The sequence below is a fragment of the Nyctereutes procyonoides genome, unplaced genomic scaffold (genome assembly GCF_905146905.1).
Source record: "Nyctereutes procyonoides isolate TBG_1078 unplaced genomic scaffold, NYPRO_anot_genome, whole genome shotgun sequence".
NCBI classification, from domain to species: Eukaryota; Metazoa; Chordata; class Mammalia; order Carnivora; family Canidae; genus Nyctereutes; species Nyctereutes procyonoides.
In genome coordinates, this window is record NW_026575052.1 from 47500369 (window position 1) to 47513199 (window position 12831).

The following is a 12831-nucleotide window of genomic DNA, read 5'->3' on the forward strand; positions in this document are numbered from 1 at the left end:
CATCATGATACACTTAAGGCCATATAATTCTCTACAATTCTACAGAATCCAAAATGTGCCTGGTACCTGAATGCCCACTTTAACTTCTTTTTTAGCTGGTGGATTCCAGCCAAGATTGGTATATTCTAGGTCAGATATATTTTTAAAAATTAAAGGCCAAAAAGCATGAGATGTTTCTAGTAAGTTTTCAACAATCGTTTGTATTATTTTCTCTTGCAGGTGGTTGAAAATCTCCTTAACTTTTGCTTCCAAACTTTTTTGGATAAGACCATGAGTATTGAATTCCCAGAGATGTTAGCTGAAATCATCACCAATCAGATACCAAAATATTCAAGTGGAAATATCAAAAAACTTCTGTTTCATCAAAAGTGACTGCCTTAATAAGAAAGGTTGCCTTAAAGAAAGTTGAATTTATAGCTTTTATTGTACAAACTATCAATCTGTCCTGTAGCGGTTTTGCTGTTTTATTTTTTCCTTTCTGTTTTTGTCTGGTCTTTGTTTTAAATACGCACTACATGTGGTTTATAGAGGGCCAAGACTTGGCAACAGAAGCAGGTGAGCCATCACTTCTCTGTGGTGGGCAGAGTAGAGTGCTAGTTGGTGGAGCCCAGAAATTAGCAGCAGTCATGGGGGTGATCTCCACTGCCAGGGAAGGATGGCACCTAAGCCACCAGTGCCCAAACTCTGCGTGTAAACTTTCCGCTCATACTTTTCACAGTTGGCTGGACAAAATTTTCTAGACTTTATGTGGGTGTATTTTCCCCTGTATAGTTAGGATAGCATTTTTTGATTTTTTGCATGGAAACCCGAAAAAAAGTTTACAAGTGTATATCAGAAAAGGGAAGTTGTGCCTTTTATAGCTCTTACTGTCCGGTTTTAACAATTTCCTTTATATTCGGTGAACTACGCTTGCTCATTTTTTCTTACATAATTTTTGTATTCAAGTCATTGTACAGCTGTTTGAGATGGGCAGCTAGTTCATAGCTTTCCTAAATAAACTCTAAACATTAATCTTCTGTGTGAAAATGGGTTGGTGCTTCTAACCTGATGGCACTTAGCTATCAGAAGACCACAAAAATTGACTCATATCTCCAGTATTCTCATCAAAAAAGCTCATATTTTGTATATATCTGCTTCAGTGGAGAATTCTCTAGGTTGTGCAAATTAACCGTCCTAACTGGTATAGAGCACCTAGTCCAGTGACCTGCTGGGTAAACTGTGGATGATGGTTGCAAACAACTAATTTAAAAACAAACACACAAAACACAAAAAAACTACCAAGAGGCCCTGTTTGTACTTAATGCCCTATTGTTGCTATGACTGGATGGCAAGAAAGTTGGTCAACCGTCTTTCAGGACCTTTTGTTGTAGTTTGTATAACTTCTTGAAAGTCAGGATTCCAGATAACCAGCTGAGACACAGCTGAGAGACTTGAATCAGACCAAGTATCTCCTCTCACTCAACTTTACCCCCCAAATCAATCTTCAATATGGCAAATGTAGCCAGACACCCATTTTCACATTCCCATCTGTCACCAATTGGTCTACCTTTCCTGGCGATGCAGGAAAGCTCAGCTACTGATTTTTGTGATTTAGAACTGTCAGACTTCCATGTTTGTAAAGACTACACATGCCTCACATCCCTCCGTGTGCCATAGTTTAACAAAAGTCTTGTGAATTTTTCCTCCTCACTATTGAGAATGATCATTTTAAACAAAATAGAAGCTGTAGTAGCCCTTTCTGTGTGCACCTTACCAACTTTCTGTAAACTCAAAACTTGTATTTACTAAGCCACAAGAAATCTGATTTCTATTCAAGGTGGCCAAATTATTTGTGTAATAGAAAACTGAAAATCTAATATTAAAAATATGAAACTTCTAATATATTTTTATATTTAGTTATAGTTTTCAGATATATATCATATTGGTATTCACTAATCTAGGAAGGGAAGGGCTACTGCAGCTTTACATGCAATTTATTAAAATGATTGTAAAATAGCTTGTATAGTGTAAAATAAGAATGATTTTTAGACGAGATTGTTTTATCACGACATGTTATATATTTTTTGTAGGGGTCAAAGAAATGTCGATGGATAACCCATATGATTTATAGTGTGTATAAGCATTCATACAGGCAGTGGTCTCAGAAACGCAACAGGTTTGCTCCAGGGGAAGAGGGAGACAGAGCTTGGCCCCGTGTGCGATGAAGGCCGCGAGGCTCCGTCCGATTCAGATCACAGAGTGAGTCATCCCCTGCCACCCACGGTGACCGCCCCCCTCAGTCCAGTGAGTCTGTCCCCGCAGGTCCACTGGCCGGGTCTCCCCTGGCGCTCGTGTGTGCAAACGAACCGGCGGAGGGCAGAGAGGTGGCGCTCGTAAGCACGCACCTGCGAGCACACCTGCTGTCAGGGTCACTTTCACACAGAGCCCCCCACCCCCACCCCCTGGCAGTGTGGCCCAACGCAGAGCCTGGAGGCGTTAGGCAGTAAGATGCACAGAGGTACCCGCAGCATGTAAATAGCGCAGTCCCACAGGTTGCCAGATAACACACTAACTCCTTTCTATCCTGCGAGAGTTCATTTCCAAACAAAACGAGTACATGTTTGTTTTCCTTAAGTGCTTTTTTTGAATGTTGTTTGTTATTTTTCAGTATCTGGAGAAATTAATAAAAAGTGTAATTTGCTTTTCGAATGCTCTCTAAAAAGGTAATGCGCCTTTTTCAATGGTTTAAATGATCTCAAACGTATTTTAGGATGGTTTGTAACCCAGCTGGATGTGAAACTTTTGGTGCCTCAGAAATACCGCTTGAATATTATCAATGACAGGGTTAAATTTCAAAAAGAGCTTCTGGAAGGTAAATTATTGTTCATTTATGGAAAGTTACATGGTTAGAACCAGAAAGCACATCACATGTTAATCTTGTTTTAGTCCCAACCTCGGTTCTCAAGAAACAGAGCTCAGTGGGGAAAAAAAAGATACGTGCCATTTGTCAAAAGAAAATCAGCTGACATTCGTGAAACTAGGAAACTGTCCCCTAAATGGAAAAGAACCCATGCCCTTGTAAAATAAGCGGGAAGAAAGTTATCTTAATCACATTTGAGTAGAATTACAATTTCAGTGAGAAAAGATCCGGTGCTTTTTTCTACCTGTGTGGTGTCTTGCCATCCCAAACTAAGTTTGTAGCCACTTCAGGGAGAGTTGGCAACATGCCTCAGTGACTTACAGCAAATCCTGAAAAGTATTTTGAATTAGTGGTGGAGAAATGTGACCTTCTCAGTGTTTTTAGGCCTTGCCGGGGATACTATAGAAGTGCTTGTCCAAACCTATGGCAGGGGAACCTGAAGGATCATCTACCTTCTCTTACAGAGAGAGAAAAGACACCCCAAAAGGAAAGCCAACACACCTCACATCTGAAGAGCTTGAAAGTTAGCGTAAGGGGAGCTCTGGATGTGCGTACAGAGGGAAGCCAATGTCACTTCAGGGCTGGGGGGCGGGAGGGGAAGGGCACTTCTAGTTTCACTTACCTAGAGCACCATCCATCAGTCTTATCCATCAGTCTTAGTTTTATGTGAAATACCCTAAAACTACATCACTGTGGAATGAACAATAGGATTATATGCTGATCTGTCCAAATTCAGGAACCCTGGCAGCCCTCAGTGAGATTTCCGTGTTGGCCCATCACCCTCAAGACTGCAGCTGTAAATGAATGTGTTTTAACGTGCCTGGTTTGAGAGTTGGATGGGAGAACAGGAGTGTGAGGAGGACACTTGAACCACTTTGAATGGAAGTTGTCTTGTTTTCCAGACTGCTCAGTCAGCCTGGTCCACCAGGAATTAGTGACCAGGTTTTCAGGAAAGGATTAGCTTCTCTCTAGAAAATGCCTGAAAGAAGGATTTTATTTTGTGACGAAAGGCTGTATGAAAATACCCTCCTCAAATAACTTGCTTAACTACATATAGATTCAAGTGTGTCAATATTCTATTTTGTATATTAAACAAATGCTATATAATGGGGACAAATCTATATTATACTGTGTATGGCATTATTAAGAAGCTTTTTCATTATTTTTTATCACAGTAATTTTAAAAATGTGTAAAAATTAAAACCAGTGACTCCTGTTTAAAAATAAAAGTTGTAGTTTTTTATTCATGCTGAATAATAATCTGTAGTAAAAAAAAATGTCTTTTTACCTACACAGTGAAACGTCAGACTGTAAAATCTTGTGTGGAAATGTTTAACTTTTATTTTTCATTTAAATTTGCTGTTCTGGTATTACCAAACCACACATTTGTATTGAATTGGCAGTAAATGTTAGTTAGCCATTTACAGCAATGCCAAATATGGAGAAACATCATAATAAAAAAATCTGCTTTTTCATTATGTGACTCCAACATGCCTTTGTCAAACTCACACAGTTCAAATTTTCCTACTTTTTTTTTTCTCCTCATTCTACTGAAGGCAGAATCATCACTTCAGGAGACCTTAAGACCCTGAAGTGGACACGGACACATCAGTGTGGCCGCGTTGGCAGGTTCATAGGGCAGAAATCCAAAGTGGGCTTCACCCCGGTGCCAAAGACACAGACTGTCCCATCCATGCCTCCGAGGGGCCTATGCCAGGCACTACGCAAGGGACAAAGGGAAGAAGAACCCACTCCCAAGCGGTTACCCACTCTATCCATCTTTTTATCATGAAAAGTGACGTTTTTTGTAAACAGATGTTAGATGTTAACTAGCCAAAATTGTTGCCTTCTTTTAAAATCAATCCATTCTCCCAGAAAAGAACATACCTAGTGCATATGACAGCCCTGTGCTCGGCACAGACAAGAGAGACGGGAGGGGCGCACACGGCAAAGCAGTCCTATACGATCTCTTCGGTATTTCCCCAAAATATCTTGTGTTCAAGGTCAGATCCATGGCCTGGATGATGTCACAGACAAACTTTCCTATAAATACCCTCTTCTCCACCACCGACTTCCTTTACTAAGAAAAAGGCATCATGATTTCACAACCGAGCTTGCCTTAGCCATCCTAAGCATCCCAAGCATTTGCTAAATACCTGCTTTACTAAGGGACAAATACTACAGAAAGAGTCCGAGTGTGCAAATCCTATCCTGACTCTCCATCGCTCAGAGTAGGGAACGGCAGTGTGTCTGGGAGCCCCCCAGCTCTGCCGCACACACGTCACCGCCTCTGCAGGCCCCGCAAGCAGCACAGCTGCCGACACCTTCATCATGTCACACCACTGAGTCCTCGGCCAGTGGAGGCAAGGAAGGAGCACCAATGCAGAGGAAGATCCCAACTCCATTTATAAAAAAGGAAACAGGCTCAGAGTTCAGGTGAACTGGTCCGTAGCTGCCGACGCCTGTCCTATTGAGGTTTGAACGGCAAGTCTCTGGAATGAGGCCATTCATCCTGTGGCAGAGAACGTGCCTTCTGTCCACAAACCTCCCAGGAAACTGGTTTTGTTCTCTGTTCTTAATGTCTCACATTTACTGAGCCCTTAACCCAGTGCCAGGCCTCATGTTTCAATACATTATCTCACTTAAGTTTGCAGGCCTATTTGTAGCGCTCTGAAATGCTGCTGGCAAGTCCTGCCAACTACTACAATGGCCTTCAATGCATTTATACGAGGACACGGGGGCTCACAAAACTGTGTTACTTGCCTAGTCACAAAGCTTTGAAGTGGTTAAATAGAACCTTTAATTTAAAAAAAAAAAAAAAAAACCACACTGGGCATCTGGCTCCAGAGTTCATGCTCTTAAGCACTACTCAGAAATTATGAGTATGAAGCTCCTAACTAGATTAGAAGGACCCATACTGAGCATTCTGTGTCAGGCCTTGTGACATGATCTCGTTTTAATTTAATCCCTTCTGCTACCCTATCAATTCTGCCTTAGACACTGAACAATGATATTTTCCTTCTAAACGCCCGTGTCCTAGCCTCTGGGGATGGTGCTGGTCAAAAACACTAACTGCCCAGAGACAACAACATGCTTGACTTTGTCAAATATCCAACAAGGAACCTGTCTCATCAACTGCCATAGGAAAACCAAACAACATTGCTTCAAGGGTCGTGGGGCATACTGGCTACACTGACACTGAAGATCAAAGTTGTTTATTAGGAAAACCGATGCAGGTCAACAGAGGAATCAGGTGTACACACTCTAAATTAGCCATAGGCTTTTCTAGGATCCTTCATGGGTCACTGTCTTCTAGACACTTGTCTCAGTACACGTGCAGCTGTGCTGGAATAAAAGAATCGAGGCCATCTGAGACTGTGAGGATTGTCTGCTAGAATTGCAAGGAACTGAGATGATAATAAAACTCCCCAAAATGGAGAGATGAGGTGAGTGTGCAAAAAAAGCCAAACAAAGGTTCATACAGGATGAAGCTGGGCCATAATTCTCTCCTGATGAGTTTCATGGCCCACAGTGTGGCAGGCATGCTAGACGAGCTAACTTAAAGTCCACAAAAGCAACAGTAAAATTCCAAGGTAAGGCCTCTTCCCCCAAGGAATCGAAGATGACAGCCACATGGCTCATCAATCCCACGCCTCTGTATCTATTCAAAGGGAATGAAAATGTGCACATGCAAATGTTCATAGCAGCAGCATTCATAATAGCCAAGAAGTGCAAAGACCCCAGTGTCCATCAACTGATGAATAAACAAAATGTGGCAAACCCACAGCACACATTATCCAGCAGTAGGAAAGTGACATAATACTTGTTCTAATATGGATGATCCTCAAAACCAGTATGCAGAGTACAAGAAGTCAGACCCAAAAGACCACATATGACTTGACATCACTTACGTGAGATGTCCAGAAGAGATGTAGCTACAGATACCAAAGCAGATCAAAGGTTGCCTGTGGCTGGGGATGGCAACAGGGCCAATTTAATGGGTGTCGCCAATTAAAATGGGTGACAGTAGGCATGAGGGAACTTTATGGGGAGATAAAAATTTTAAAACTGGATTATATGGATGATTGTGCAACTTAGTAAATTTAATAAAAATTATTCAATTGTACACTCACGGTGAGTAAACTTTGTGGTATGTATGTTATATATTGTTAAATTATTTTTTTAAATATATCTGTATATATTGTTAAAGAAATGTATTTTTTAAAATATATAAGAGGCAGATGAGCAAATGTGTAGCTGCCATTTCCCTGCATCAGAAGCCAGGACAAAGTACTTTGAATACATGAAAACAGATGCAGCTGTTTTTCCAAAAAGCCTATGGAAGAGAGAACGTTCTCACTGTGCTGGATGTTAAAGGATCAATTACAGTTAGCAGCACAAACATGGGCTTACTCAGCAGTAACAGATTTTACCCTAATTTTTTTTTCCCACAGTATGTCATTTCATTTATGGTCAAGTATAGACTCCCCCCCCACCCGCCCTGGTATTTAATTTATCATATGCCATAGCCGTGCTCACCCTGAGACAGCCACCATGTGCAAAGAGACCACAAACGTGACAAGTAAAAGCCAAACTCGCACACACAGGCCCATTTTAAATACAAAAGGATGTGTGTAACTAAGACCTTAGTAGCTACAACTTCATAATGAGGCAAATCTGGGATCAAGTCTTGCTTCTGCCTTTTAACTAAATCTGTGACCTTGGGAAAGTTATATAGCCACTCCAGTTCCACATGAAAAATGGAATAACATCATCTTAAAGGAATGAGAGAAGTAAATGAGATACAGGATTTAATCTGCTTAGCTCAGTGCCTACCACCCAAGAAGCACTCAAGACATGTGAACTGTTCTTTAAATCCTCAAGGAAATCTAAAAGGGGGATTTTTTTAATCCTTTCCCCAAAATTCACGGGAAAAATGTGAATGATCACGAACACTGTGAACACCAGGAAGGCATACAAACTTTCAACCTCACATATCCTAATAAAGACAGGTCACACACAGGGTTAGGGGAGACTGTTAGGATACTGGCCTGCATTCTCATCACATCATACGTTCCCAACTATCACACCTTGGCAGGGGTCACCCAGAAGAAGTGACTACTCTTTCAGAAGGGTCTTCCATTTCCAACAAGTATTTCACAGTGCGAATAGAGCAGTGCCAAGGCCATTAAGATCAAAGGAGAAGTGGTAAAGTTACAGAATTGACTGAGGTCTTTATACTGAATTCATCCTGGTTAATAAGGAGACTGACCAAAAAAGCAACCACCCTGTTACTCTTTTATCCCACATGGACAGTTCCCCCGGGCTATCCCTGTAACTGATGCATAGAAATACGAACTAAATTGCATTAATTGGCATTAATGAGAGGGAGAACAATCTGAACTAAAAATCACTATTATAAATTTTTTTAAAATATACCCAACAGAATTGAAAACATGTCCAACATAAAAACGTATCCACAAATATTTAGAACAGCATTACTTACGAAAAACGAAAAAGTGGACACCATCTAAATGTGCATCAACTAATAAATGCATAAATAAAATGTGGTACATCCATACAATGAAATATTATTTGGCAATAGAAAGGAATGAAGTATGGGTGCATACATACAACACAGATGAACTTCGACAATGTTATGCCAAGTGAAAGAAGCCAATCACAAAAGACTACATATTTTCCATTTATAGTAAATGTCCGAAGTAGGCAAGTCTATAGAGACAGAAGGTAGATACGTGGCTTCGGGGGCAGGGGAAAAGGACGGGATAGTGAAGAGTAACTGCTTAATGAGGAATGGGCTTCTTTTGGGGGTTAATGAAAATACTCAAAAATTGTACTGATGATTGCACAACTCTGAGGAAGCCTTTGAATTGTACATTTCAAATGCGTAAATTTTATGGTATCTGGATTATAGCCCAAAATAGATGTTCAAAAGAAGAAGAAATATATAACTCAAACAGCTCTATATCCATTAGTTAAACTGAATTTGTACTTGAAAACCTTTCCATCAAGAAAATCCAAGGCTCACATGGGTTTCACTGGTCAATTCTACTCAACATTTAAGGAAGAAACAATAGCAATTCTACAGGAACTCTTTTTTTTTTAATTTTTATTTATTTATGATAGTCACACAGAGAGAGAGAGTGAGAGAGGCAGAGACACAGGCAGAGGGAGAAGCAGGCTCCATGCACTGAGAGCCCGACGTGGGATTCGATCCCAGGTCTCCAGGATCGTGCCCTGGGCCAAAGGCAGGCGCCAAACCACTGCGCCACCCAGGGATCCCTACAGGAACTCTTTCAAAACAAAACCAAAACAGAAGAGGAGTGAATAATTCTCAATCCATCCTATAAGGCCAGCACTACCCTGATACCAAAATTAGCCAGTAATTACAAGAAAACTACAGACTAGGGCAGCCCAAGTGGCTCAGTGGTTTAGTGCCACCTTTGGCCCAGAGCATGATCCTGGAGACCCGGGATCGAGTCCTGTGTCAGGCTCCCTGCATGGAGCCTGCTTCTCCCTCTGCCTGTGTCTCTGCCTCTGTCTCTCTCTGTGTCTCATGAATAAATAAAATCTTAAAAATAAAAACTACAGACTATATCCCTCATGAACATAGATACAAAAATTCTAAACAAAACTTTAGCAAATAGAATCTAACTATATTAAAAGGATGACACCATGACCAAGGGGTTACCCCAGGAATACAGATTGGATTTGTGTTTCAAGATCAACTAATATAACTGTCAATAGTGAAAAACTAAAAAAGAAAAATCCATGATTATCCAACAGATGCAGACAAAGCAGGTGATAAAACCCAAGAGACCCTCCTAATTAAAAGCTAACAAACTCTCAGCAAACTAGGAATAAAAGGGAACTTCCGTAATCAACATAATAAAGGGCATCTAGAAAACACCTTTCATTAGCACCATACTGAATGTGAAAAGACTATTTCCCTTCTCATTTCAGTAACAAGACAAGGATGTCCATGCTTATTATCTCCATTTAACACTGCACTGGAAGCTCAACCCAAAACCGTCACACAAGAAACAAAAAAAGCATTTAGATTAGAAAGAAATAAAACCATCTTTATCCATAGACCAAATGATCATCTATGCAAAGATTCTGTGGAATCTACAAAACTTTCACCTAGACTTCAAAAAAGTTCAACACAGTATTATCATGAGACCCTGAAATTCCACTCCTAGATATATACAGAAAGCAACTGAAAACAAGTCCTCAAGCAATTCACGCATGTTCCTAATAGAATTATCCAGCAACAGACAAAAGGTGGAAACAGCCCACGTGTTCATCAACAGATGATGAATGGATAAGCAAATGATGATACACATAAGCACTGAAACCTTATTCAGCCATAAAAAGGTTAATGAAGTACTAATTCACACTACAACTTGGATGAACCTCGAAAACATTATGCTAAGTGAAAAAAAAAGAGACACAAAATGTCACATGCTGTAGGATTCCATTTATATGAAACACCTATACACCTATCATAAATAAATCTATACATACGGAAAGTAAACTGATGGTTTCCAGGGGCTGAGGAAAAGGGATAATAAAGATAAATTACTTTATGGATAAGAGTTTCGCTTTGGTGTTGTAGAAGTGTTTTGGAACTGGTGGTTGCACATTATAGCCAATACTCGATGCCACTGAATTATTTACTTTTAAATGGTTAATTTTATGTTATATTAATTTCATCTCAAGAAATTAGTTTTTAAAAAGCTACTCAAGGAGAGTGTCCACGGTGGTGACATAGAAAGACCCCAAACCCACCTCCTCCACAAACACACCAAATCTACATCTATTTATAGAACAATTCTTCCTGAAAAACTGAGGGCTGACTAGCTTCTATACCTAAAAGACAGGGAGACTACAGAGAGAGAGGTGAGAGGCACACAGTGACGGAGATACAATCATGAAGGGAACCCCACCCACTGTGGCTCTACGAACTGCAGTGGGGAGGAATAATAGTACAGAGGGACCTGAGTATATTCGTACACCCTGGGGCACAGACAAAAAGCCATGGCTTAGAACAGCAACTAGAATATAAAAGATCCAGCCTTGGAACCCTACAAAATGTCAGGGGAGTTGCATGAACTCTCTGAGTGGGAGGGGCTTGTAAACACCATTGTTTATGCTCCCCCTGCACCTCACCAGTGCAGATCAGACCACAGACCTGACACCACAGCTGACCAGTCACCTCAGTGAGACCCAGGTCACTAGCCTACACCAGCCTATGCTATCCCAAGGCAGCCCCAGCATGATGTATACCAGGACCCTCCTGGTCAGCACTCATTATAGATTTAGCTATCTCACTAAGGTGATACAGGCACAGAGCACCTGGAACACTCCAGGCCCACAACACTTCAGCTCCAGATCACTTACTAAAGATCCCAGAACCTCCCAGCCCATGCCAGCCTCAGCTCTGCATAACTCACCAGAAGTACCCCTGCATGGGACATGCCTTGCACAGAGTACCTCCTGCATAGAGCACCGCAGCCTGCACCTGCCTGAGCTCCATCCACCAGGATGCCACCTACAAAAAGAATTGCAGGACCTCTGCTTGCATCCACTTCAGCTTCAACTGCCCTGCCAGGGTGCCTCCTGCATGGAGAACACTGGAACCACATCAACCCACACCACGTCAGCCATCCCAACCATTTGTCCCCATGCAGAGTACCCCAGAAAGCCCAGCCCATGCCAGCCAAGCTCCAGCCAGTCAGCCAAAGTCACCAGACACACAGTCTACACAGGGGATAAACATACATGAGACCATTCCTCCAACTTTAGGAGAACTAGTTTTTCCACCTAATTCACTGAAACCAACAGAAAGAATCAAGCAAAATAAGGAGACAGAGGAACAGGCTCCAAATGAAAGAACAAGACAAAACCTCAGAAAAAGAACTAAGTGAAATGAAACAGAGATAACCAACCTACCTGATAAAGGTTCAAAGTAATGGTCAGAAAGATGCTCAATGGATTGGAGAGAAGAGCAGACGACCTCGGAACTTTGACAAAGAGGTAGAAAATATAAAAAAGAACCAATCTGAGTTGAAGAACACTATAACTGAAATGAAAAGTATACCAGAGAGAATCAACAGTAAATTAGAGAATGCAGAAAAACAAATCAGCAATCTGGAAGACAGGGTTAATGGAAAGCATCCAAGCTGAAAGGCAAAAAGTAAAAAGATTTTAAAAAGTAAGAATAGGTTAAGGGATCTCTTGGACAACATCAAGCAAATAAACAATTACATTATAGGGGTCCCAGAAGGAGAAGACAGAAAAAAAGGAGAAGAAAACTTACTTGAAGAAACAATTGCTGAAAACTTCTCTAACCTGGGAAAGCAAACAGACACTCAAGTTAAGGAAGCAGAGAGAGTTCCAAAAAAGGGGACCCCAAGGAGATCCACACCGCACCGCAACATATAAAGATTAAAATGTTAAAGACTAAAGATCGGGCTTTTCTTTATGTTACTATTGCTGCTTTTAAAATTATCCATCTGCTCTATCCACTGACTTTTCAGCAGATACGGATTTTTATCAGTACTAGAAGCCAGTACTCTACCAGGCAAGGTTATCATTCAGAATTAAAAGGAGATAAAGAATTCTCCAGACAAACATAGGCTAACCAAACAAGATTTCACAACATTTTAAAGAGACTTCTTTAAGTGGAAAAGAAAAGGCCATCATTAAAAGAAATGATGAAAATTAAAAATTTTATAAGTAAAGGCAAACTTCCAATAGAGGTAGTAGAGAAATCACTTATAAAGCTAGTATGAAGGTTAAAAGACAAAAGTAGCAAAATAATTACATCTAAAACATAGTAAAGGGGACTCACAAAAGATGTAAAACAGGATAAGATATATGTAAAACATGGAGAAGGAAGTAAAAAT

The 12831-nt window shown here is 40.7% G+C and overlaps 1 protein-coding gene across 5 annotated transcripts in view; it reads left to right on the top strand.

Annotated features, from left to right (window-relative positions):
- NR3C1 (nuclear receptor subfamily 3 group C member 1) overlaps positions 1-4374 on the top strand; it is a 119803-nt gene extending 115429 nt beyond the window's left edge. For all 5 annotated transcript variants that reach the window (XM_055331689.1, XM_055331687.1, XM_055331686.1 and 2 more), the window contains exon 9: positions 220-4374. In XM_055331689.1, coding sequence (XP_055187664.1) covers positions 220-372 — 153 coding nt within the window. In that variant the 3' untranslated portion in view covers positions 373-4374. The remainder of the gene's footprint in view (positions 1-219) is intronic.
- Positions 4375-12831: the final 8457 nt, after the last annotated feature.